The 27,199-nt window shown below is 44.8% G+C and overlaps 1 protein-coding gene across 10 annotated transcripts in view; it reads left to right on the top strand.

Annotated features, from left to right (window-relative positions):
- Positions 1 to 27,199, top strand: part of MIS18BP1 (MIS18 binding protein 1) — a 138,385-nt gene that overhangs the window by 13,188 nt on the left and 97,998 nt on the right. For 4 of the 10 annotated variants that reach the window (XM_077267294.1, XM_077267293.1, XM_077267291.1 and 1 more), the window contains exons 2-6: positions 16,553 to 17,101; positions 19,658 to 19,723; positions 20,559 to 20,585; positions 20,757 to 21,127; positions 21,931 to 22,004. In XM_077267294.1, coding sequence (XP_077123409.1) covers positions 16,654 to 17,101; positions 19,658 to 19,723; positions 20,559 to 20,585; positions 20,757 to 21,127; positions 21,931 to 22,004 — 986 coding nt within the window. In that variant the 5' untranslated portion in view covers positions 16,553 to 16,653. The remainder of the gene's footprint in view (positions 1 to 16,552; positions 17,102 to 19,657; positions 19,724 to 20,558; positions 20,586 to 20,756; positions 21,128 to 21,930; positions 22,005 to 27,199) is intronic. The other 6 variants (XM_077267297.1, XM_077267296.1, XM_077267295.1 and 3 more) reach the window with 4 other exon arrangements.

Here is a 27,199-nt window from a genome sequence, read left to right as displayed (position 1 = left end):
GTCATTCCACATCTATGTTGCATTAATTGTACTTAATTGGTTTGCTTCACTGCCATTGGTACTTATTTAAATGTTATTGGTCACTGACCTTGTTGTAACTGTTATATTCAGTACTTTACGAGTAGTGATTGTGAATCTGTCATCTTTACAAAAATTGTGGATTAATAAGGTATGCACTGTCACTTTACATTGATAGATTGGTTAATACTCTGGTTCTGTATGATTGTGTGGGTGACACTTGTTTTGGTGCACCCTTCACCGGATTCAAACATCTCTGTAGTGATATAACTATATGTAATTGATATGTATATGGTCTGTTTCTGATTAAAGATTTATATTTTTTACTACTAATTGTACCATATATACTCGAGTATAAGCCGAGAATTTCAGCCCATTTTTTTAGGCTGAAATTGCCCCTCTCGGCTTATACTCGAGTCATTCCCAGGGGTCGGCAGGGGAGGGGGAGCGGCAGCTGTCTAATAATACTCACCCGCTCCTGGCGCGGTCCCTGCAGGTCCCTGGTTCTCCGGGCGCTTACAGGTTCTTCCTGTATTAAGCGGTCACATGGTACCGCTCATTACAGTATGAATATGGATTCGACTCCACTCCCATAGGGGTGGAGCCGCATATTCATTACTGTAATGAGCAGTACCATGTGACCGCTCAATACAGGAAGAAGCTGTCAGCGCCCGGAGAACCAGGGACCGCGCCAGGAGCAGGTGAGTATAACTGGGGCATATTCACCTGTCCCATGTTCCACCGTCGGCGCCGCTCCGTGTTCCGCGTTCTCTGCAGTGTCGCTCAGGTCAGAGGGCGCGATGACACGATTAGTGTGCCCGCCGTCCTCTGCCTGAACAGTCAGTGCAGAGGACGCAGAAGACACCGCAGCGCTCAGCGGTGGAATGGGAAAGGTGAATATAGCAAGTGCCGGGGGCCTGAGCGACGAGAGGTGGGTATGTGAATTTTTTTTTTTTTTTTATCACAGCAACAGCAAATGGGGCAAGTGTCTGTATGGAGCATCTTATGGGGCCATAATAAGCATTTGTGCAGCATTGTATGGGGCAAATATCTCTATGGAGCATCTTATGGGGCCATAATAAGCATTTGTGCAGCATTGTATGGGGCAAATATCTCTATGGAGCATCTTATGGGTCCATAATCGGCAATTGTGCAGCATTATATGGGGCAAATGTCTGTATGGAGCATCTTATGGGGCCATAATCAGCATTTGTGCAGCATTATATGGGGCAAATGTCTCTATGGAGCATCTTATGGGGCCATAATCAGCATTTGTGCAGCGTTGTATGTGGCAAATGTGTCTGGAGCATCTTATGGGGTCATAATCAACATTAGTGCAGCATTATATGGGGCATATTTTAATATGGAGCGTCTTATGGAGCCATCATAAACTGTATGGAGCATTATATGGGGCGTATTTTGTATGGAGCATTATATGGGGCCCATCATGAACTGTATGGAGCATTATATGGGGCTCCTGATTCAATATGGATATTCAAAAACACTTAACCTACTGATGTCTCAATTAATTTTACTTTTATTGGTACCTATTTTTATTTTTGACATTTACCGGTAGCTGCTGCATTTTCCACCCTAGGCTTATACTCGAGTATATACGGTATGTGGTTCATGCGCTCTAAGTAGTTTAACATGAACACAGCCATTGTCTGATGGAACTGCTTTCCCATCATTGGCAATGATTTCACTGTGAGCATTCATTGCCAGATGGGAGCAGTAATCCCATTAGACAATGGCTGCTTACACAGACCCGCACACACACGGACACACGCAAACAGGGACACACGCACACACACAGACCCCCACACACAGACCCGCACACACAGACCCGCACACACACAGACCCGCACACACACAGACCCGCACACACACAGACCCACACACACACAGACCCGCACACACACAGGGACACACAGACATGCGCACACACAGACCAGCACACAGACACAGATTCACGCAGACAGCGGCACACACACACACTCCCTCCTCCTGATCTGCAGAGTTTCATCCGCAGCAAAACCGCAGATCTTTTTTACATCTGTGGTTTTGCTGCGGATTTGACTGTCTCAATGGAAGTCAATGGGTGCAGAAACGCTGTAGATCCGCAAATAGAATTGACATGCTGTGAAAATAAAATGCTGCAATTCCGTGTGTTTTTTTTCTGCAGCATGTGCACAGCGTTTTTGTATTACCCATTGATTAACAGTGTGCACAAGGCACTGCGGATTTGAGGCAATTCCGCGCCTCCAAAAACGCTGCGGAAACGCATCAAAATCCGCAACGTGTGCACATACCCTTAAACTACTAAAGCAGGATGGCACTTGAAGCTGTAAAAAACTATAAAAAAAATTTGAGGAAAGAATGGTTGTAGATGACGTGGAAAAAGCTAATATATTAAACACCTTCTTCTCCAAAGTATTCACGGTGGAAAATAAAATGCTAGGTGAAATGCCGAGAGACAAAGAAAACCCTATATTAAGGGTCACCAATCTAACCCAAGAAGAGGTGCGAAACCGGCTAAATAAGATTAAAATAGATAAATCTCCGGGTCCGGATGGCATACACCCACTACTACTAAGAGAACAAAGTAATGTAATAGACAAACCATTATTTCTTATATTTAGGGACTCTATAGCAACGGGGTCTGTTCCACAGGACTGGCGCATAGCAAATGTGGTGCCAATATTCAAAAAGGGCTCTAAAAGTGAACCTGGAAATTATAGGCCAGTAAGTCTAACCTCTACTGTTGGTAAAATATTTGAAGGGTTTCTGAAGGATGTTATTCTGGATTATCTCAATGAGAATAACTGTTTAACTCCATATCAGCATGGGTTTATGAGGAATCGCTCCTGTCAAACCAATCTAAGCAGCTTTTATGAAGAGGTAAGCTATAGACCGGACCACGGTGAGACATTGGACGTAGTAAATCTTGATTTTTCCAAAGCGTTTAATACTGTGCCACACATGAGGTTGGTACACAAAATGAGAATGCTTGGTCTGGGGTAAAATGTGTGTAAATGGGTTAGTAACTGGCTTAGTGATAGAAAGCAGAGGGTGGTTATAAATGGTACATTCTCCAACTGGGTCGCTGTGACCAGTGGGGTACCGCAGAGGTCGGTGTTGGGACCTATTCTCTTCAACATATTTATTAATGATCTGGTAGAAGGTTTACACAGTAAAATATCGATATTTGCAGATGATATAAAACTATGTAAGCCTAGAGAGGGCTTTGTGAAGGACTGCATAGTTTCTCCGTTAAGCCCTGCCCACTGCCACGCCTCTTCCTTCAGCTCCGCATGCGTCCTGCGTACCCTATCTTTAACATTGGGTATGCAGGCCATGCGCATTCCTCCACATCAGTCGTATTCACGCTGCGCCGACCACGTAAAAATGCAACATGTTGCGTTCGATGCAGGTCGGCGCAGCGTGAAAACGACGCATGTTGAGGCATCTGCATACATCTGCATGGCCTGCGTACCCAATGTTAAAGATATGGTACGCAGGACGCATGCTGACGTAGGCGGAGCTGAAGGAAGAGGTGTGGCAGTGGGCGGAGCTTAACAGAGGAACTATGCAGTCCTCCGCAAATGTGAAACCAGCCTTAAGCAGTCAATACAAGAGAAGATAGTATTCTGCTACAGATGGATCTGGATAAGTTGGAAACTTGGGCCGAGAGGTGGCAGATGTGGTTTAACAATGATAAATGTAAGGTTACACACATGGGAAGAAGGAATCAATATCACCATTACACACTGAATGGGAAACCACTGGGTAAATCTGACATGGAGAAGGACTTGGGGATCCTAGTTAGTGATAAACTTACCTGGAGCAGCCAGTGCCAGGCAGCAGCTGCCAAGGCAAACAGGATCATGGGGTGCATTAAAGGGAACCTGTCACCCCCAAAATCGAAGGTGAGCTAAGCCCACCAGCATCAGGGGCTTATCTACAGCATACTGTAATGCTGTAGATAAGCCCCCGATGTATCCTGAAAGATGAGAAAAGAGGTTAGATTATACTCACCCAGGGGCAATCCCGGTCCGGTTCTCGTCCGATGGGCGTTGCGGTCCGGTCCGGGTCCTCCCATCTTCTTACGATGAGGTCCTCTTCTTCTCTTTATGCTGCCGCTCCAGCGTACTTTGTCTGCCCTGTTGAGGGCAGAGCAAAGTACTGCAGTGCGCAGGCGCTGTGCCTCTCTGACCTTTCCCGGTGCCTGCGCACTGCACTACTTTGCTCTGCCCTCAACAGGACAAAGTACGCCTGCGCCAGAGCCGCAGCGTGAATACAAGAAGAGGACGTCATCGTAAGAAGATGGGAGGCCCCGGACCGCGACACCCATCGGACCAGAACCGGACCGGGACCGCCCCTGGGTGAGTATAATCTAACCTTTTTTTCTTATCTTTCAGGATACATCAGGGGGCTTATCTACAGCATTACAGAATGCTGTAGATAAGCCCCTGATGCTGGTGGGCTTAGGCTACTTTAACACTTGCGTTTTTTGCTGTCCGTCATTGTGCAGCAAAATGACGTATCGACGGACGTCACAAAAATAGGAAAAACCGTGTGTGACGCATCCAGTGTAATGACGGATGCGTCGTCCACAAATTCCGGGAATTAAATGTCTGGGGACAAACGAGAGAGAGATTTTTTTTTTTCCTGGAAAATCCTTCCGGGCATGCTCAGAGGGGAAAAACGGGATCAGTCGCTGGATTCCTGTGTGTGACGGTCAGCGCAGGATGCATCACTGACCGATTTTCCGACGTGCAGAAAAAAATGTTCCTATGAACGTTTTCTCCGCATGACGGACCGCTATTTTCCGACACAATCCGTCGCTAATACAAGTCTATGGGAAAATGCAGGATCCTGCTAATTTTTTTGCATTCTCAAAAATCGACGGATTGTGACGGAAGCTGAAAAACACATCCGCTGCCCTTTCTGAAGTCTGGGGAGGAGAGGGCGGAGTTTCAGCCACGCATGCGCAGTAGAAAATGGCGGACGCGAAGGACAAAAAAACGTTCACTTAAACGTTTTTTCGTGCCGACGGTCCGCCAAAACACGACGGACGCGACGTGTGGCCATGCGTCGCTAATACAAGTCTATGGGAAAAAACGCATCCTGCGAGCACATTTGCAGGATCTGTTTTTTTCCTAAAACGACAGATTGTGACGGATGCCAAACGACGCAAGTGTGAAAGAGGCCTTAGCTGACCTTCGATTTTGGGTGTGACACGTTCCCTTTAAAAGAGGTCTAGGTACACGATGAGAACATTATACTGCCTCTGTACAAATCCCTGGTTAGACCGCATATGGAATACTGTGTACAGTTTTGGGCATCGGTGCTCAGGAAGGATATAATCGAATCAGAGCGAGTACAAAGGAGGGCAACAAAATTAATAAAGGGGATGGGGAACTACAATACCCAGAGAGATTAGCAAAATTAGGATTATTTAGTCTAGAAAAAAAGACGACTGAGGGGCGATCTAATAACCATGTATAAGTATATAAGGGGACAATACAAATATCTCCCCGAGGATCTGTTTATACCAAGGAAAGTGACGGTCACAAGGGGGCATTCTCTGCGTCTAAACGGACACCAGCCTAGGTAAAAGGATCTTGCAGGTGGCAGTGGTGAGTTCTCTGACCTGTAAAGAGTTTCTGCTGTTCCCTACCCAGGGACTACTTTGGGACGTCCCATGGTTCCTGTGTCCCCCCCTATGAAGCAATAGCAAAAACACGATTTATGGTTGCTTATTTTAAAATCTGTTTCTCGGAGCCTTCATTTGGGGACACAGCACCCCTCCCATGCTTATCAGCTGTTTTTCCTGTGTTATACTGTTACATTTTGAATTGTCTGTTTTTTGTTTCTCTCTGTCTTGTTGTTTCTCCTACTGCTTTCACTCTAACTGATTAACCTAGTGCCAGTCGGTGGGGTGTATACTGCATAGGAGGAGCTAACTTTTTTTTGTGCATAGTGTCAGCCTCCTAGTGGCAGCAGCATACATCCATGGTTCCTGTGTTCCCCAGCAGCTCTGTAACGCCGGATGCACTGACCTCCGGGGCCTCCACCTGTGTATTGGCCATCTGCTCTTGGTCTTGCTGCTGCTGCTCTGTAGACAACGTTCTTTGCTCTCTTTGACACCTATACAGTTTGACACCTTTACGTCTTAGGCTAGTTTCACATTTGCGTTCGAATCCACAGCGTTTAATCCACATCCGCAAGTGCAGGAAAAAACACACAGAAACACGTACAAACGCAGTGTTTTTTAGACAGGAGAAAAAACTAGATAACCAGACACCGCGAATGGGACTACAGACGGCGTGTATTATGGGATATCTATATATAGACCCTAGGACTGCTGAAATCTTAAGAGTGTGCTACTGTATCCTGTGTCATGATGGATCTTCGCATGGATAGCTTTTATTTCAACCTGGATATAAGCATCAAGCTGTTTCTTGCCTGTGCGTTTGCTTGGGAGCAACACAGAAATCGCGAAAGACGGAGAAGGACATGGCGTAGGCGTTTTTGGCCACACCCTATTATCGAACTACGTGAGAGCCGTGCAGCCTATCACACGCTATATGGCGAGCTTAACCCCTTTACCCCCAAGGGTGGTTTGCACGTTAATGACCGGGCCAATTTTTACAATTCTGACCACTGTCCCTTTATGAGGTTATAACTCTGGAACGCTTCAACGGATCCCGGTGATTCTGACACTGTTTTCTCGTGACATATTGTACTTCATGATAGTGGTAAAATTTCTTTGATATTACCTGCGTTTATTTGTGAAAAAAGCGGTAATTTGGCGAAAATTTCGCAATTTTCCAACCTTGAATTTTTATACAATTAAATCACAGAGATATGTCACACAAAATACTTAATAAGTAACATTTCCCACATGTCTAGTTTACATCAGCACAATTTTGGAACCAACATTTTTTTTTGTTAGGGAGTTATAAGGGTTAAAAGTTGACCAGCAATTTCTCATTTTTACAACACCATTTTTTTTTAGGTACCACATCTCATTTGAAAGTCATTTTTAGGGGTCTATATGATAGAAAATACCCAAGTGTGACACCATTTTAAAAACTGTACCCCTCAAGGTGCTCAAAACCACATTCAAGAAGTTTATTAACCCTTCAGGTGTTTCACAGGAATTTTTGGAATGTTTAAATAAAAATGAACATTTAACTTTTTTACACAAAAAATTTACTTCAGCTCCAATTTGTTTTATTTTACCAAGGGTAACAGGAGAAATTGGACACCAAAAGTTGTAAAATTTGTCCTGAGTACGCCGATACCCCATATGTGGTGGTAAACCACTGTTTGGGCGCATGGCAGAGCTCGGAAGCGAAGGAGCGCCATTTGACTTTTCAATGCAAAATTGACTGGAATTGAGATGGGACGCCATGTTGCGTTTGGAGAGCCACTGATGTGCCTAAACATTGAAACCCCCCACAAGTGACACCATTTTGGAAAGTATACCCCCTAAGGAACTCATCTAGATGTGTTGTGAGAGCTTTGAACCCCCAAGTGTTTCACTACAGTTTATAACGCAGAGCCGTGAAAATAAAAAATCCTTTTTTTTTTTCTTTACACACAAATTATTTTTTAGCCCCCAGTTTTGCATTTTTCCAAGGGTAACAGTGTAAATTGAACCCCAAAAGTTGTTGTCCAATTTGTCCTGAGTACGCTGATACCCAATATGTGGGGGGGGGACCACCGTTTGGGCTCATGGCAGAGCTCGGAAGGGAAGGAGCACCATTTGGAATGCAGACTTGCATGGATTGGTCTGCAGGCGTCACGTTGCATTTGCAGAGCCCCTGATGTACCTAAACAGTAGAAACCCCAGACAAGTGACCCATTATTGGAAACTAGACCCCCCAAGGAACTTATCTAGATGTGTTGTGAGAACATTGAACCTCCAAGTGTTTCACTACAGTTTATAATGCAGAGCCGTGAAAATAAAAAATCTTTTTTTTTACACACAAATTATTTTTTAGCCCCCAGTTTTGTATTTTTCCAAGGGTAACAGGAGAAATTGGACCCCAAAAGTTGTTGTCCAATGTGTCCTGAGTACGTTGATACCCCATATGTTGGGGTAAACTGCTGTTTGTGCGCACGGGAGAGCTCGGAAGGGAAGTAGCACTGTTTTACTTTTTCAACGCAGAATTGGCTGGAATTGAGATCGGACGCCATGTCGCGTTTGGAGAGCCCCTGATGTGCCTAAACAGTGGAAACCCCCCAATTATAACTGAAACCCTAATCCAAACACACCCCTAACCCTAATCTCAACTGTAACCCTAACCACACCCCTAACCCTGACACACCCCTAACCCTAATCCCAACCCTATTCCCAACCCTAACTTTAGCCCCAACCCCAGCCCTAATCCCAACTCTAACCCTAGCCCTAACCCTAATGGGAAAATGGAAATAAATACATTTTTTTAATTTTTCGTAACTAAGGGGGTGATGAAGGGGGGTTTGATTTACTATTTATAGCGCGTTTTCTAGCGGATTTTTGATTGGCAGCCGTCACACACTAAAAGACGCTTTTTATTGCAAAAAATGTTTTTTGCGTTACCACATTTTGAGAGCTATAATTTTTCCATATTTTGGTCAACAGAGTCATGTGAGGTCTTGTTTTTTGCTGGACGAGTTTAATTTTTAATTGGTAACATTTTCGGGCACGTGACATTTTTTGATCGCTTTTTATTCCGATTTTTTTGAGGCAGAATGACCAAAAGCCAGCTATTCATGAATTTCTTTTTTTTTTTTTTGGGGGGGGGGCGTTTATCCCGTTCCGCGTTTGGTAAAATGGATAAAAAAGTTTTATTCTTCGGGTCAGTACGATTACAGCGATACCTCATTTATATCTTTTTTATGTTTTGGCGCTTTTGTACGATAAAATCTTTGATAGAAAAAATAATTATTTTTGCATCGCTTTATTCTGAGGACTATAACTTTTTTATTTTTTTGCTGATGATGCTGTATGGCTGCTCGTTTTTTGCGGGACAAGATGACGTTTTCATCGGTACCATGGTTATTTATTTCCATCTTTTTAAACGCATGTTATTCCACTTTTTGTTTGGCGGTATGATAATAAAGCGTTGTTTTTTGCCTCATTTTTTTTTATGGTGTTCACTGAAGGGGTTAACTAGTGGGACAGTTTTATAGGTCGGGTCGTCACGGACGCGGCGATACTAAATATGTGTACTTTTATTATTTTTTTTTTTATATTTAGCTAAAGGAATGTATTTATTGGAACTATATATTTTTTATTATTATTTATTTAGGAATTTTTTTTTTTTTCTTTTACACATGTAATTTTTTTTTTATTTTTACATTTTTACTTTGCCCTGGGGGGGTGAGGCATCACAGTAAAGTGACAGATCGCTGATCTGACTCTTTGCTGTGCACTGTGTCAGATCAGCGATCTGACATGCACAGCAGGGAGGCTTCCCGGCGCCTGCTCTGAGCAGGCGCTGTGAAGCCACCTCCCTGCAGGACCCGGATGCAGCCCCGTGGCCATTTTGGATCCAGGGCCTGCAAGGAGGAGACACTCGGTACAAGGTGAGCACATCGCCTTGTACCGATCGTCTCAGGGAAGCACGCAGGGAGCCCCCTCCCTGCGCGATGCTTCCCTGTACCGCCGGAACACTGCGATCATGTTTGATCGCAGTGTGCCGGGGGTTAAAGTGCCGGGGGCGGTCCGTGACCGCTCCTGGCACATAGTGCCAGATGTCAGCTGCCATAGTCAGCTGGCGATCGGCCGTGCTCCCCCCGTGAGCACGGCTGATCGCGCTGGACGTACTATTCCGTCCTTGGGAAGTAGGGCCCACCCCACATGGACGGAATAGTACGTCCAATGGCAGAAAGGAGTTAATGCCAATCCGGACAAATTCCCGGAATATACAACGATGTCACAAGACTCTTTCCGGGGTTTGCTTGCTCGTGTCCAAGGAGCCATCCAGAGACAGGACACCCAGCTCCGTAGAGCGATTCCACCAGAGGAACATCTGCTGGTTACATTAAGGTACGTAACAATTCTAAACAAATGCCAGTCCTAATTTTGGTTGTTCTGACATGTATTCTTTGTATTTTCCTTTATGTCTTTAGCAGAACAACACCATAAATTTTTTTATTTTATTACAGATTTCTGGCAACCGGAGAGAGTTTATCATCCCTCCACTTCCAATACCGGCTTGGAATTTCCACCCTGTCCGGAATAGTTGCGGACACCTGCTGGGCTTTGTGGAATGTTCTCCGGGATGAGTTTATACCCATACCCACTGCGGACATGTGGATTGAAATTGCTGAAAAATTCTGGAGTGTGTGTGATTTCCCCAACTGTTTGGGAGCGGTGGATGGAAAGCACATCCGCATTATCAAACCAGCCAGAACAGGATCGGAGTACTTCAACTATAAAAAAATATTTTTCTGTTGTGCTCATGGCAATAGTAGATGCGGACTGTCGCTTCATCGCCGTGGACATTGGAGCTTTTGGCTGTGGCAACGATTCCCAGACTTTCAAGAACTTGGATATGGGGCGCCGTGTGTATGGCAAAAATTTTAATTTTCCATTTTTTTAATTTTCCACGGCCACGACCTCTCCCCAACACTTAAGGTCCACCGATGCCATTTGTTAAGGTTGTGGATGAGGCCTTTCAAGTGTGAAGCCATATTCCAGTTGGGACTTGAACCACACTAAAAGGATCTTTAACTACAGACTGACCAGGGCCCGAAGAACAGTAGAGTGTGCCTTTGGGATTCTTGTCTCAAAATGGTGCATTCTTGGGACAGCCATTAATCTAAAAATGGAGACAGGCGATGAGGTGGTCAAAGCCTCTGTGGTTATCCACAATTACATATTGGCTAAGGAGCGACCCAACATTGAACTGGATGAACCAGTTGCAAACCCATTGCCAGATTACCAGCATCACCTGCTGCGGTCAACTGCTGAAGTTGACCACATGCGGGACCAATTTGCTGCCTTTTTTGATTCTGTTATGGGATGTGTGGCATGGCAGGACAATATTGTGTAAAATGTCCTGTTGGGTTTGGGTCTGTACCACTTATGTTTTAAATATTACTAATATTTGTTGTTAATAAACTTTATATTTTTGGTGTCTTGACCGTGTCTCCTATGTATTTCCTCTACAAACCACTTAGGTTGTTAGTGGTAAGGTTGTTGACGTCATTGCGTCCTGATTCTGTTCTACAGTATCTATTGGATGCAGACTGAAGAGACGATGGCTGTTAAATACAAAACAGATCTATACTCATCAAGTCAGGTGTCAGAAATAATGAATTCATGATGCACATATAACAGCCTCATGAATTCACTATTTCTGACACATGTCCAGGTGAGCATAGATATGCCTTGTATGACCGCCATCATCCCTTCACTTTGTGTGAAATAGATTACATACACATAAGAGAAAATGGAGGTTATACAAGGCAGTTCTCTACTCACCAGGTCAGGTGTCCTAACTAATGAGTTTTTGGACACATGACCTGTTGCGTATAGTTCTGCATTGTATTGCCGCCATTTTCTCTTCAGACTGCAACACTAGTCACAGACTAAGCAGAAGGAAGAGATTATGGATAAAATACAAGTATAAATTTTTTGGCCCACCTCGTAGCTCTATACTAAAGACACAAAACTGCAGTGTTGTACTTGCTAACTACTGGAGCTATGATGTAGGCAAAAAATAAAGTGTCCAACAGTTTTTTATTTGGCGAACGGTGTGTGTTGCCGGCGGCGAAATACACAATTAACCAAACATTTTTGGGTGCAAAAAACATTATTATTTATTTTTATAACAAAAAAAAAAAAAAAAAAATTAACTGCGCCTGCTTGGGGTAGAGTGCTGGAAACTGGGGGGGGGGGTTATGTAGCTGTGAAGCTTGACTCACTGTGGACGACGCAGGGGTGGCAGGAGAAGGGGCAATTAAATTACTGGGGTCTGGCAGATCGGGGATGGGGCTCGGCGCATGAAAGGTCTGAGACACACTGGAAGGGTGAGACAAACCTGACATAACAGACATATTGGGAGGTGAGGGGGGAGGAATAAAAATAGTCTGCTTTTTTTTTTTTTTCTCCCTTTTTGGGATCGGCGCTGCAGTCTGGGGAGCCTCGGCGGGCTCATTTCTTGCGGCCTGGTCATAGTGGCCAAACTGTCACTGTCTTTGTCCCGCTGCTGCTGCATGGTTCTGGTAGGAGTTTGTAAGGCCATGCCAGGGTCCTGCTGCATCGTGGTGGCGGAGCGGATGGGAATGCCAGGGTCCTGCTGCATCGTGGTGGCGGAGGGGAAGGCCATGCCAGGGTCCTGCTTCATCGTGGTGGCAGAGTGGAAGGCCATGCCAGGGTCCTGCTGCATCGTGGTGGCGGAGCGGATGGGAATGCCAGGGTCCTGCTGCATCGTGGTGGCGGAGCGGATGGGAATGCCAGGGTCCTGCTGCATCGTGGTGGCAGAGCGGAAGGCCATGCCAGGGTCTTGCTGCTGCATGGTGGTGTCAGTGGAGGAGGTCCAAGCAGGAGCAGCAGTTGTCATGGTGGTGGTGGTGGGCTGTCCTACAGCACTCGGCATGGTGGTGGTGGTGCTGTAGTGGTGTCCGGCAGTGCTTGGAATGGAGGTGGCCGTGCAGTGGTATGCATTGAGGTCAAGCGTGACAGTGTAGGCACAGGTGGATTTGCCGCCACTGTCTGCTGAAAATACCGACTCTGCTGCATAGCCTGCACGTAAGCAGCATTGCAGGCCTGCATGACACTAAGCTGGAGATCAGGAGTAAGGTGTTCCGACATGCCCTGTTCAATTTGATTAAAAAAATTATGTGCTGGCCTCTGGAGGTCGGCTTTTACTTGGTCAAGGCTTTTGGTAACCCCATGGATACGTGTATTTATATGGCTAATGGCAGTATCCAGGAGGTCACCCAAAAGCCTTGAGTCCATCGTGAAAAACCGAGCACAAGTGCAAAAACTCGGGCATGAGTGACCTGTCCGATGCCCTCTGCTGCTGGCGGGAGGAGCCCAAAAAAAAAGGGGCAGAGGACTGGGAAAGGGGAACACCTGATGGACCAGCTTCCTGGTCTCTAGTTAGTGTGGCAGGCCCACTTGCTGCAGCGCTGCTGGATGGCTGGGATGGGTCCGTGGCTGTCTGATGAAGGACCGCTCCAGAACCTGGGTCAACAGTGCTGCTCCATGTGCTGTGAAAAAATAAAATAAAAAATTAATACCAAAAATTTACCAAATGCCAACTCCTGTGGAATAGAAACATACAGATTATGGCAATACAACACAACCTAGTACACCAAAAAATACTTACGTTCTCTGGGCAAGGACCGGTCTTAAAAATGCCAGAATGCGGTGGTATTTATATTTTTGGATCCTTGCTCCAGAACCACTGGGAACACGGCTCTCTTGACACCGTTGAAGCGATCCTTCATCGAAAGCCAACGTGTTTTGACTTTGAGCACTGTTAAAAAAACAAAAAATAATGGTTAGACAATGGACTTTTGGCCGTGCTCACACAACTGTGTGTCATGAGAGAAACTCCTGAAAGTTTCTGTCATCACACACAGTTTAGTGAGCACGGCCAAGGTTTCTGCTGCATCACACTGCATTGCAATTCTTAGGCTACTTTCACACTAGCGTTAACTGCAATACGTCGCAAATGCGTCGTTTTGCCGAAACTACGCATCCAGCAAAAGTTCTTGCTGGATACGTTTTTTCGTCATAGACTAACATTAGCGACGCATTTGCGACGCATTGCCAAACGGTGCGTCCGTTTTGCGACGCTTGGGCGTGTGGTAGCGGACCGTCGGGAGAAAAAAACGTTACATGTAACGTTTTTTGCTCCCGACGGTCCGCTTTTTCCGACCGCGCATGCGCGGCCGGAACTCCGCCCCCACCTCCCCGCACTTCCCCGCACCTCACAATGGGGCAGCGGATGCGTGGGAAAAATGCATCCGCTGCCCCCGTTGTGCGGCGGAGACCACGCTAGCGTCGGGAACGTCGCGGCGACGGGTTGTTCCCGACGCTAGTGTGAAAGTAGCCTAACTTACAAAATGCATTTCGGACCCAAGTCGGGGCGTTGTCCCAGCCATCCCACATCGCTTTGGCCACCTCATTCCATAGCCGCCGGATCGTCATGTTATCTGAGTGCTGGGGAACCCGGGTGTCCCACAACGGGACTCGATTATGGACCAGGGAGATGAGAATATCGTTGTCAATGAGGTCCTCATCCCTTTCTGGAACCTAAAAATTAAATAAAGAAATTAATGTTGGATACATTAACATAAGGAAAAGAAAGAAAACAGAGGCAGAGAAATTGCATGAATAATGAAAGTCAAGATAAAAAAGGAGTCCAGAAGAAAAATGTAAAGAAAGAGGAAAGTAAAGAAAGGAAGATTCAAGAATACTAAATTGAGGATACAGTAAACAGTCAGCCAGGTATACAAACACGCTGCCGCCGTGCCACCTGACCGTGAACCCACCGCTCCTGTTCACCCTCTGCCGCAGTGGAAGAAGTGCTCTAAAAAAAGGAAAAAAAAATTGTAATATGTGTAGGTGTGACAGTGAATACTTAACAATCTGAGGAGCTGAGTACTCACTTCACTGACATGTTCGGCTTCAGAAGGCCCAGGACGTTGCTCCTCATCAGAAGAAGATGACATTCTGATGCATGCAGAAAGAAAGAAATGGCAGAAATTAGGACATGTAGAGACAGAAAATAGAAAATAAAGGCATTGGCTAGGATATACTCACATTGTTCAGTCTTGTTTCCTCCAAGGTGCTTTTGGCGTTCTGGTCTGGTTCTCTGTCTGCTGAGTAGTGAATGTGGGGGGTGGCTAATCAGTGTCTAGACATGTTTTCCTTTGGTGCAACGCATGCGTTCACAGACACAAGCAAACGCATGCGTTCACATAGACAGCAATGCGTTTTTTTTGCCGCATTCCATCCGCTAACAACCGCGTACGTTTCTAGGCGGCAAATTGACTCCTCTAAAATTACTACATGTAGTGTTTACCGCTCCAAACCGCAGACGACGAAACGACGCATGCGTCGTCAAACGCTGCAAAATGCAACCGATCGCAGACACATGCGTCTCTAATGTTAACCCTTTCGCGACATGCGCCGTACATGTACTGCTCATGTCGGGTCCCCTGCTTTGATATGCGCTCCGGCGGTGAGCGCACATCAAAGTCGCGACATGTCAGCTGTTTTGTACAGCTGACATGTGCGTGCAATAGCGGCGGGTGAAATCGCTATTCACCCGCCGCTATTAACCTGTTAAATGCCGCTGTCAAATGCAGACAGCGGCATTTAACTACCGCATCCGGCCGGGCGGCCGGAAATGACGTCATCGCCGACCCCCATGATCGGGGGTCGGCGATGCATCAGGAAGGTAACCATAGAGGTCCTTGAGACCTCTATGGTTACTGATCGCCGGTAGCTGTGAGCGCCCCCCTGTGGTCGGCGCTCACAGCACACCTGCATTTCTGCTGCATAGCAGCGATCTGATGATCGCTGTTATGTAGCTGAGCCGATCGGGCTGTGCCTGCTTCTAGCCTCCCTTGGAAGCTATTAAAGCATGGCAAAAGTGAAAAAATTTTTTTTTAAAAATGTGAAAAAAATATTAAAAATATAAGTTTAAATCGCCCCCCTTTCGCCCCATCCTAAATAAAACAAAAAAAACCCCAAACCTACACATATTTGGTATCGCCGCGTTCAGAATCGCCCGATCTATCAATTAAAAAAAAGCATTAACCTGATCGCTAAAACAGCGTAGCGAGAAAAAAATCCGAAACGCAAGAATTACGTTTTTTTGGTCGCCGCGACATTGCGTTAAAATGCAATAACGGGCGATCAAAAGAACGCATCTGCGCCGAAATGGTATCATTAAAAACGTCAGCTCGGCACGCAAAAAATAAGCCCTCATCCGACCCCAGATCACGAAAATTGGAGACGCTACGGGTATCGGAAAATGGCACTTTTTTTTTTTTTTTAAAGCAAAGTTTGGAATTTTTTTTCACCACTTGGATAAAAAATAACCTAGACATGTTAGGTGTCTATGAACTCGTAATGACCTAGAGAATCATAATGGCAGGTTAGTTTTAGCATTTAGTGAACCTAGCAAAAAAGCCAAACAAAAAACAAGTGTGGGATTGCACTTTATTTGCAATTTCACCGCACTTGGAATTTTTTTCCCGTTTTCTAGTACACGACATGGTAAAACCAATGATGTCGTTCAAAAGTACAACTCGTCCCGCAAAAAATAAGCCCTCACATGGCCATATTGACGGAAAAATAAAAAAGTTATGGCTCTGGGAAGGAGGGGAGCGAAAAACGAAACACAAAAACGAAAAAGGGCCGCGGCATGAAGGGGTTAAATATAGGAATACACACAACACATGCGGATAATTGCGGAAGAAACGCTGCAGACACAACCGCAAATGTGAAACCGTCCTTATGTTATATTGTCATTTAGTTTTTTTTTCCCCCTTTCTCTTCTCGTAGGTAACATGGAGCACTTGACACCTGCCTTGCAATAAAGACCTTAATAATGAATATTCCCACATTCAACAAGACCCTTAAAAGTATAAAATAACACAAAAGGGATGTTTTTAAAGAAAAATCTGCCAGGGTCGTTTCATTCTTCCATTCAACCTCCGTTGTTTATTCCTGTGCACCTGATTCCACAAGATAGAATGACTCCAGTTACAGAACTGAAGGAGCTGGCAATGAAACAGAGGGCCCTCCTAAGACGAAAGGTCCTTACAACAGACGATCAGTCTACCGTTATCCCAGAGGATGAGGAATTGCCCAACTTTGTAAAAGTTGATGCCCTCAAGGCATATCATGAGCGTCATCGAACAAGGGCAGGGTTGCCTCGAAGAAATGGCCATGAACTTTCCAATATCAGCACATCCAGTGTTCGAAGTTCAAGAAGAGTCCTACAAGCTTTCAATCCAATTTATTTCTTTGAAGAGCCGACGGAAAGTGCTGCCATTAAAAAGAAACGTGAGGCCAATATTCCAGGGGCAGAATCCAATGAGTTGATCAAAGGTAAACCTTGAATTTACTACTATGCATAAAAGAAACTATCATGGCCTACTCAGGTCTGTTGTATAAGGCAGCGATGGTTGGGGAAATCAAGCTGCACCTCATGTTCCAAGAGTTTAGAAGATTACTTTAGAGAATGAGCTTTTTGAGGTTGTCTCTTTTTGGAAGTTATTTCCTAGAACCTGTCCTTTTCTAATATGTCTATTGCTCATGAGAAGTAATTTTAGCCACTTTTTCCATCTGAAGAGATACAATTGGGAAACACCCCTTGTCCATCTCGTCTATTAAGGTTTATTATGCAGTTTTGTTTAAATAAAATAAACTATGCCTTAATCGTCCTCCCTGGGTACAACACTGAGTTTCCACTGCTGCTCTCTGTGTCTACAGTGCTGCAGCCAATTATTAAGCTCAGTGGCTTTGAGCAGCTTGTTCCATCTACCCAGGCAGAGCCATTGAGATAACCGATTAGCTGTAGTGCTGTTACGTCTGTGCTGCAGATAAACTGAAGCCTGGCAGAAAGGGTTTTCTGAAATGGGAAAATCTCTTTAAATTCTTGTGCCGTTCTCCAGCCACTCCTGGGCTGGACGGAAGTGTTTTCTTTAGTCTGTCCTAAAAAATTTACTCTGCTCTTAGTTAGTTTTGTCTGTGATTACTGTATTTTTGGGATTATAAGACGCACTTTTTTCCCCAAAACATTTTTGGGGAAAATGGGGGTGTGTCTGATAAGGATATACCTTACCGGCCGCAGTGGAGCAGGGTCCCAGGGTCGCTGCTGGAGGAAGCCAGAGTAGAGCGTTGCTACAGGCCGCAGGTTGTGATGAGGGTTTTTTTTCCGCATGTGCACCACTGCGGGTGTTTGGTGGTGCGGGGGCTTTGCCGACATTTTGTGAAAGCCCCGCCCCCCCGCACTTACCGTATATACTCGAGTATAAGCCGACCCGAGTATAAGCCGACCCCCCCTAATTTTGCCACAAAAAACTGGGAAAACTTATTGACTCGAGTATAAGCCTAGGGTGGGAAATGCAGCAGCTACTGGTAAATTTCAAAATAAATATAGATACCAATAAAAGTTAAAATTAATTGAGACATCAGTAGGTTAAATGTTTTTGAATATCCATATTGAATCAGGAGCCCCATATAATGCTCCATACAGTTCATGATGGGCCCCATAAGATGCTCCATATTAAAATATGCCCCATATAATGCTGCACAAAGGTTAATAATGGCCCCATAAGATGCTCCATAGAATATTATGCCCCATATAATGCTCCATAAAGGTTGATGGCCCCATAAGATGCTCCATAGAATAATATGCCGCGTATGCTGCTCCATAAATGTTGATGGCTTGTGATGAGCGAATATACTCGTTACTCGAGATTTCCTGAGCACGCTCGGGTGACCTCCGAGTATTTTTTAGTGCTCGGAGATTTAGTTTTTTTCACCGCAGCTGGAAGATGTACAGCTACTAGCCAGCTTGATTACATGTGGGGATTCCCTAGCAACCAGGCAACCCCCACATGTACTTATGCTGGCTAAAAGCTGTAAATCATTCAGCTGCGGTGATGAAAACTAAATCTCCGAGCACTAAAAAATACTCGGAGGACACCCGAGTGTGCTTGGGAAATCTCGAGTATCGAGTATATTCGCTCATCACTATTGATGGCCCCATAAGATGCTTCATAGAATAATATGCCCCGTATGCTGCTGCTGCTGCAATTAAAAAAAAAAATTAAAAAAAATGATGTACTCACCTGGCCAGGTGCCGGTGTCCTGAGCAGGCGGGGACACTGAAGTTCTATGGGGGCCAGGTACCGGTGTCGCCGCTGGCTCAGGACATCGGCACTGGTGATATTCACCTGTCCCCGTTCCACCGCCGTGCGCCGCTGTGTCTGCCGCGTCCTCTGGCTGTGACTGTTCAGGCACCACCCCCGGTAAGCAAAAAGACGCATGGATTATAAGAAGCACCACCATTTTATTAAAAGAAAGGGTTTTTTCCCCCCTATTTTTCTCCTCAAAATTTGGGGTGCTTCTTAGAATCCGGTGTGTCTTACAATCTGCATGTGTATTTGTAAATTTGTATATCTTACTTTTATTTTTTATTTTTTAGCATAATATATCCATCATTAGATTAAAAAATAAATGGGATTGAGGTTTTTTTTTTTTTTTTAAGCAGTCCTCTTTTGTTAAAAAGGTCTAATGATACAAGGCTGCTGCTTCTGCTTTAACCCATCGATCAGCTCCGATCAGTGAGCAAAACCAGAAACAAATTCAGTTCCCCTGCAGCACCACTATAGGACAAATCAAGTATTACACAGTTGTTTTTATCTGTACTTTCGAGATGAACGGAGTCGTCTAGAGCGAGGAGCAATTCTCACTGCACTTTGCCGTGCGTTCCTGTGCCCGTCTGAAAGGTCACGCTATCTGAAAGGTGCACAAGTTTCTTACTTTGGTATCCCTTTGCTCCATCAGGGGCACGTCTGAATCCTGTTTTGCTTAATAGCTGGTCTACAGTATATGTGAGGTTTTCCAGTTGATGTTTGTTACATTCTGGTCCTTTAGGCTGTAAACAGAAGATGAAGCATAATGTTCTGCGAGAAGATGATGAAACAAGTTCTTCAGACTCTGGTAAGATTTCCACTTCATCTTTCCACTCCATAGCAGATGTGACGTAAAGGAGGATGCCAAATATGGGGACCGTACATTGCAAATTTAATGGCGGGTGGTGGAAGGTGGTCACATCAGGAAAAACATTGTCATGTCCGATGAAATACAGCTTTGTTGGGTAGTAAAGGACCAGGAGCGCTGCTCTGGATAGAGAGAAGCAACTGCACAGCTTATCTATAGCCATGAGCCTTTCATGCCGAGGAATTGTGGGGGTCCCAAGCCTTTGAACCCTCGGTGATCAGCATGAGATGTCATGTCTTAGCATGCATACGTTTTTTGTTTGTCTTAATGGACCGCTCCTTTTAGAGGGGATCTGTTACTTGCTATAAATATGTCCATTTTTTACCTGGTGTGAATGCTGCTGTTCTCCTGAGTCCGGCATTGATTTTCTTTTGTTCCCATTCCTCTCCGTTCCTGAGATAGGGTTTCTTCTTCCCTCTATGTAAATCTAGTTGTCTTGGCGAAGTGAGCGTAATCGCAAAAGTATTCAAGACCGCGCCCAGTTGACAAAAAAAATCTTTTATATATATATATATATAGGAAAGATGGGGCCATTTCTCAGGAACGGAGAGGCGCAGGAACAAAAGAAAAACTACTACTGATTCAGGAGAACAGCGGCTTTTACACCAGGTAAAACAAGAATGGCCTGTGGTGGGTCATCTTTGATGAATACTAAGCGCAGAAAGTGCACAAATGTAATATATCTCCGCACTCGCTCCATTTATCTCTTACCTTTGATCCAATTTTGTTTCATATTACAATCAAAACTGAGGAAGAAATCATCTGTGTGTCTCAGGAGCACAGCCATGTCCCACTCCTCATGGTAAGACAGCCTGCTGCAGCAGAAGCCTCTCCCCACCCCTCTAAGCACAATAGGACAAAAGATCTCAAAGCCCCATTCCTTTAATACTCTTCCACCGGTCTCCCACCTTTTGGCCAGTGTATATTCTGTAGTGGGGTCTCGTATAACCAGTTACTATTTCTTGGTTCTTAGAGTGGGTATACGAGGACTTGCCTGCAATAATCTGTGATGAAGACATAGCTAACGGCTCTTTATCAGACACCGATGACATCAAGCGGGAATTGGGGAGCGAAGGAGACTACGAAATGTCTAAAGAAAACAGTAAAGGGATGACCCCCAAAGACCCGAGAACCCCAACTCCCAAGAAAACTGCAGAGAGTTTCCCAAGCCTGTCCGACCCCAATGAAGAGTTTGTGGATCACTTTAAGGAGCTTTGTGAGCTGATGAGTCACTCTCAGATGGTGCATATTCCCTGCAAACAGAAGCCACGAGTCCCAGCCGCTACCAGCCCACCTGTCCCAGCCGCTTCCAGCCCACCTTTCGTCAAGCCTAAGAAAGAGGAGGTAAGAAGTGCTTCTCACAAAAATATAAAAAAAGTCAGCTCTTTTTCTTAAATTTGACCTATTTAGATCTCATATTTTAGCATCGAAATAAGTCTGAAAATCCCGCAATACTTAACGCAGCGGCCGGTGCTCGCTCCCTTTGCTAACGTTTAACCATTTAAATGCCGCTTTCAATGTCTGTCTCTGGCATTTAAATGACATCATTGCTCGTGCGTTTTCGATCACAATTTAAGAATTGTTTTTCTAGCTGTAAAAAAATAAAAAAAATTCTATATCACCATCTTCAGACTTGCCTGGGAAATCATTTTAACAGGTCTTTCTGTACCATACAATGAATATCATAAAAACAATGGTAGAATTTGTCAGTAAAATAATTGCTGCCATTCAAAATTACAAATCGTCCCATAAAAACAAGCCTCATATGGCTGTATTGATGGAAGGAAAAAAAAAAAAAAAAGCTGTGGCCTTACATGGCTCCTGTCGCTCTAGTACAGTCACCGGGTCTTTCTTGTTATCGCTGCAACTGTGACGTCATGACTACAGCATGTGACCGCTGCAGCCGATCACTAGGAGGCGCATCCAGCTACGTTAGGCAGATCGCTGAGGAATTTTTTCCGGGGGGGGAAGGGGGGGGGGGTTTGTGGGGGGGGGGGAGAGATTTTGGTACTCTCCAAATTCTTCTGACAAACTCCTCCAAAAATGTGAGGTTTCTGCGCCAAAAACACTGTGTGCACATATCTTCATGTCTTTTTGGTGACTGGCTCCAAACCAACCAATTTTATTGCCTGTTTGTTCCATCCCAGAAGAAGATTTCACTGTCGGACTGGATTGTGAGAGCCGTGGCGAACGATGGAATATGCGTAGAAGGAAAGCGACAGTAAGTTCTTGCTTTCAATTTCGTTACGAACCAATCCTGTTAAATTGTCAGATGAAAAAACAACTTTCATGACTTCCGTTATATCGATGATCTGTTTTAGACACGGTTTAAGACATCTGACATATAGGTGTGGCCTCTTTGAAGGGGCGTGGCTTGTCGGAAAGGGGACGTTCCTTAATCATGTGACACACTGCGCCAAAAAAAGTGGTGTATTTTTCTGTTGCAAAGTAAAAAAAACAAACAAAAAAACTAAGTGTAAACGGAGACGAGAAAGTCTCAAGGGGGCTGTCCAGTCTATAATGTGGTCTGTGGGGATTCATCTGTTCTCAGCTGGGAACGGTGGTGATGTGTGCAATATGAATACTCTCGGGAAAAAGCCGTCTAGTTGGGGTAGTCTGGCTCCATACTCTTGTATGAAAGGATGCAGCGCCCACTAGACGTCTTATGCCCAGGAATATCCATCACCGTAATTCCCTGCTCTTCCAACACATTATATGGCATTATTCAAAAATGCAACTCACCCTGTAAAAAAAAAAAAAAAAGGTTGTGATATGGCGATATATACAAACATTTTGGCCTTTGATAGGTGGGAAGGAGTTAATAATCAGGAAGACTTTTTTTTTTTTTTTTTTTTAGTTTTTGCATTTTCGAGCTACAATTTCTTTTTCTTTTTTTCTTTCAGTTTTCAGTCAGCGAAGCCTAACGGGCTTGATTTTTCAGAACATGTTTGCATTTCGTTTTCTCATATAATGTGCTTGAAAACGTGGTGGGGGTAGAATTCTAACTGCTGTGAAAAAAATGCAATTCTGAGTTTTGTTTTTATGACTTTGTATCTGAAGAAATAACCAGGCAATGTGATTTTAGTAGTGAAGGCAAATACTGAATCTAAACTATAAATCTGTCTTTATCTATCTATCTATCTATCTATCTATCTATCTATCTATCTATCTATCTATCTATCTATCTATCTATCTATCCTATATCAATTCAATTCAACGAAGCTTTATTGGCAGGACCAAATAAACATTAGTTTTTTTCCAAAGCACGTGTACAGTAGGAAGTAGGGACTGTGGGGATAATGGGTGGGGACTGTGGGGACGATGGATGGGGTGCAGGGTGGGGGCTAAGGAAGTCCATGGCATATCATGGTTGTCTTTCTCGCAGTCTATGGCGCGTGCTCACATACTGCGCTGCTATCTCCACTGCGCTCTCTTCTTCCCCCAGCAGGATATATGTTTTCTCTTCCTCCTTCAAGGAGCTGAAATCCGGGAAGAGATCGGAGAGTCTCCTGAAGTGAGTCTCCCTCACTGCTGAGTGTGTGGTGCAGTGTAGCAAGAGTTGCTGATCTCGTTCCTCCAGACACTGATGTACTTCTCCTGCCCCTCCTCTACCATCTTCCTGATTGTGGCTTTTGTCAGGTTGTTTTGGTTGACGGTTCGGTCAGGTTGGGTTTGGTTGAGTTGTTTTGGGGGTCCTGGTTTGTGGGGACCACCTATATGTAGCATGGCTTTATGGATATGGGAGCTAGGGTTGCAGTGAGAATCTGCCCAGCTCAGCCCGACAGGCACTGTTGGTGGTGCTCCGATGGACCTGGAAAAGGTGTTTACAGAATTCCAGGTGGAATACTTCTGTTGGACTGGAATCCCACTTTGACCAGTCTGGGTATGTGTGAGGGCCCAGACTTCACTGCCGTACAGGAGGATTGGGGTGATTATAGCATCGAAGATTTTTAGCCAGACCCTCACTGGCGGCTTCAGATGGTAGAGTTTCATTCGGATGACATAGAAGGTTTTGCAGGCCTTGTCCTTCAGGGTCTCTATGGCTTGTTTGAAGCTCCCTGACTGATGAATTTCCAGGCCCAGGTAGTTATATTTGTCAGTTTCTGTAAGAGCGCAGTTGTTTAGCACGAATGGAATGTGCTGGTTCGGTCTTGGCTTTCTCTTCTGGAACACCATAATGTTGGTTTTCTTTGCATTGATCGGCAGTGCCCATGTGGAGCTGAATTTCTCCATGATTTTCAGGTTTTGTTGGAGACGTTTCTCAGTTGGTGACAGCAGCATTAGGTCATCTGCATACAGCAAGAATTTCACCTGGGCATCATGGAGTGTGAGACCTGGTGCCGGGGAAGATTCCAGAGTGGTGGCCAACTCATCGATGTAAATGTTGAAGAGCGTTGGGCTTAGGGTGCGGCTCTGCTGGAAATCAGCCGTTCTTCTACCATTCACGCTCACGCTGCAGCGGTTCTCGGTGTAGGAGCTTTTGATGACATCGTAGGTCTTTCCTCCTATTCCGCTCTCTAGCAGTTTCAGTAACAGGCCCGGGTGCCACACTGAGTCAAAAGCCTTTCTGAAATCCACAAAACAAGCGTACATCTTCCCGTGCTTTGTGTTGTGGACATGACTCTGAATGAGGTTGTGCAGGGTGTAGATGTGGTTGGTAGTGCGGTGGTTTGGCATGAATCCCGCTTGACTTTTGCTGAGGACGTTATGCTCGGTGAGGAAATTAAGGATCCTTTTGTTGAAGATTCTATTGAACAGTTCCCCAAGTTAAAATGAATCGAAGAACCACACTGGCGCTGCTGGGGGGGTGGGGGGGGAGAGAAGAGGGGAGAGGGAGAGAAAAGAAAAGGGAACAAGCTGCTGGTATTTAGATAGAGGCTGTGCTTCCCTCTATCACATAATTTAACCTAAAACAAAAAACACTAAAATACCGCGCTATAGAAAGAATCCCATGGGGGTTGGTGGTTTAATTAACTGGAAGTGAATACGCAGAAAACACTGCTGTGCCCTAATGTTCCCTATCAGGTCAATTACTAGCTGTTTGATCACACTTATGACTTCCTACGGTATGTATTCATATTCAATCGTCCCTGTGTTAATCATGCATTACTAGATTAGCATACTTATATATTTCACAAGGTTTTGACCCTTCTGCTATTCCGTTGCCCAGTGACGTCACGTCGTAGTTGTGCGACTGCGCAGCAGCGGCCATCTTTTTTGTATCTGTGAGTGTATCCAGGGACGCCACTGGCCAGGGCACCTCTGGCTCTACTCGCTCCGGCATTTCCCCTCCACTTATTGCCCCGCCTACAAGCTATACCTGGTACGTGCACGCTTGCTTAAGTTCCACATAGACCCACAAGTACTGGCTGCACAAACAACGTATACTGGAGCCCTTCCATACAGCATTAGATTCCACATCTATATACGCTAATAAGGTATGTGAAATATATAAGTATGCTAATCTAGTAATGCATGATTAACACAGGGACGATTGAATATGAATACATACAGTAGGAAGTCATAAGTGTGATCAAACAGCTAATGATTGACCTGTTAGGGCACAGCAGTGTTTTCTGCGTATTCACTTACAGTTAATTAAACCACCAACCCCCATGGGATTCTTTCTATAGCGCAGTATTTTACAGTGTTTTTTTGTTTTAGTTTCCCCAAGTTGTTGCTGACATATATTCCTCTGTAGTTTGCAGGGTCATACCTGTCCCCACTCTATCTTTGCTATATCTATCTAATCTAATCTATCTATCTGTCTGTCTGTCTGTCTGTCTATCCTATATCTATCTATCCTCTATCTATCCTCTATCTATCCTCTATCTATCCTCTATCTATCCTCTATCTATCCTCTATCTATCCTCTATCTATCCTCTATCTATCCTCTATCTATCTATCTATCTGTAACGGGGTCTACCGTGCTGGGGTACCTCTTTTAGTACCACCCCGTAGTTCAGGAGGTCCACTCTGCTTTGGCTGGAGTCTGAATTAAGGACGCTTGCTGGAATTCCTTCATTACATGGGCGCATATAAAAGATCACTGCTTCTCCACATATTTCCAGTGTGACAACACTTTACTCACAGGACACAGAATATATCACACAGATACAGAGGGCGGGCCAATTGAAAAGCGGCGATATTTACTGTGGGAATTACAAAGGTGGGGGGAGGTCAGAAGGAGAATATCTTGTCTCCGCTGCCCAGGAGCGCAGCCTGTGGACTGATGCATTTCACATGGAACCTATTATACATACGACTGCACAACATATTCTGGGTGCTGGGGGGTTCCGTAACTCTATCTATCTATCTATCCTATATCTATCCTATATCTATCTATCTATATCCTATATCTATCTATCCTATATCTATCTATCTATCCTATATCTATCTATCCTATATCTATCTATCTATCTATCTATCCTATATCTATCTATCCTATATCTATCTATCTATCTATCTATCTATCCTATATCTATCTATCCTATATCTATCTATCTATCCTATATCTATCTATCCTATATCTATCTATCCTATATCTATCTATCCTATATCTATCTATCTATCTATCTATCTATCTATCTATCTATCCTATATCTATCTATCTATCTATCTATCCTATATCTATCTATCTATCTATCTATCTATCTATCTATCTATCTATCTATCTATCTATCCAATATTTATCTATCTATCCTATATCTATCTATAGAGGTCCAGAACATATCAGACTCCTTTTAGAGGATAGGGGATGTTTCCAGGGTGGGGTATAGGAGTCCATGACATATCAGGCTCTTTAGTCGGGGGATAGGGATATGTCCAGTGTTGGGGTACAGGAGTCCATGACATATCAGGCTCCTCTTAGTCTGTGGCAGGCACTGACATATTCCGCTGCTACCGTCACCACACTTTCCTCTTCCCCCAGTATTATCGGCAGTTTCTCTTCCTCCATGGAGGTGAAGTCTGGGAGGAGATCAGACAGTCTCTTGAAGTGAGTGTCCCTCACTGCGGAGTATTTGGGGCACCTCAGCAGGAAGTGGGCCTCATCCTCCACGGCCTCCTGGGGGCACTGCTGGCAGAGTCTGCTCTCTCGGGGCTTGTAGTTCTGTCGGTGCCGCCCGGATTCGATGAGTAGGCTGTGGGTACTCAGTCTGTGCCGGCTCAGGATCTGTCGATCTTTGGGGTTTTCTAGTTTCTCTAGATATGGGGCCAGTTTGTACTCCCTCTGTAGATTCTGGTATATTGTCAGTTTCTTGGATTTGTTTGTCGTTCCTCCAGATGCTGAGGTATTCCTCTTTGACTTTGTGTACCATCTTCTGGATTTCACCTTTTGTCAGGCCATGTATGTTGATGGCTTGGTCAGACTGGCTTTGGGTACTTTTTCTTGGGAGGCTTCCTGGGGCTTCCTGC

This window comes from Ranitomeya variabilis, chromosome 1, assembly GCF_051348905.1.
Source record: "Ranitomeya variabilis isolate aRanVar5 chromosome 1, aRanVar5.hap1, whole genome shotgun sequence".
Lineage (NCBI taxonomy): Eukaryota > Metazoa > Chordata > Amphibia > Anura > Dendrobatidae > Ranitomeya > Ranitomeya variabilis.
The sequence above is the reverse complement of the archived record's forward strand: the minus strand, read 5'-3'. Positions and strand labels throughout refer to the sequence as shown.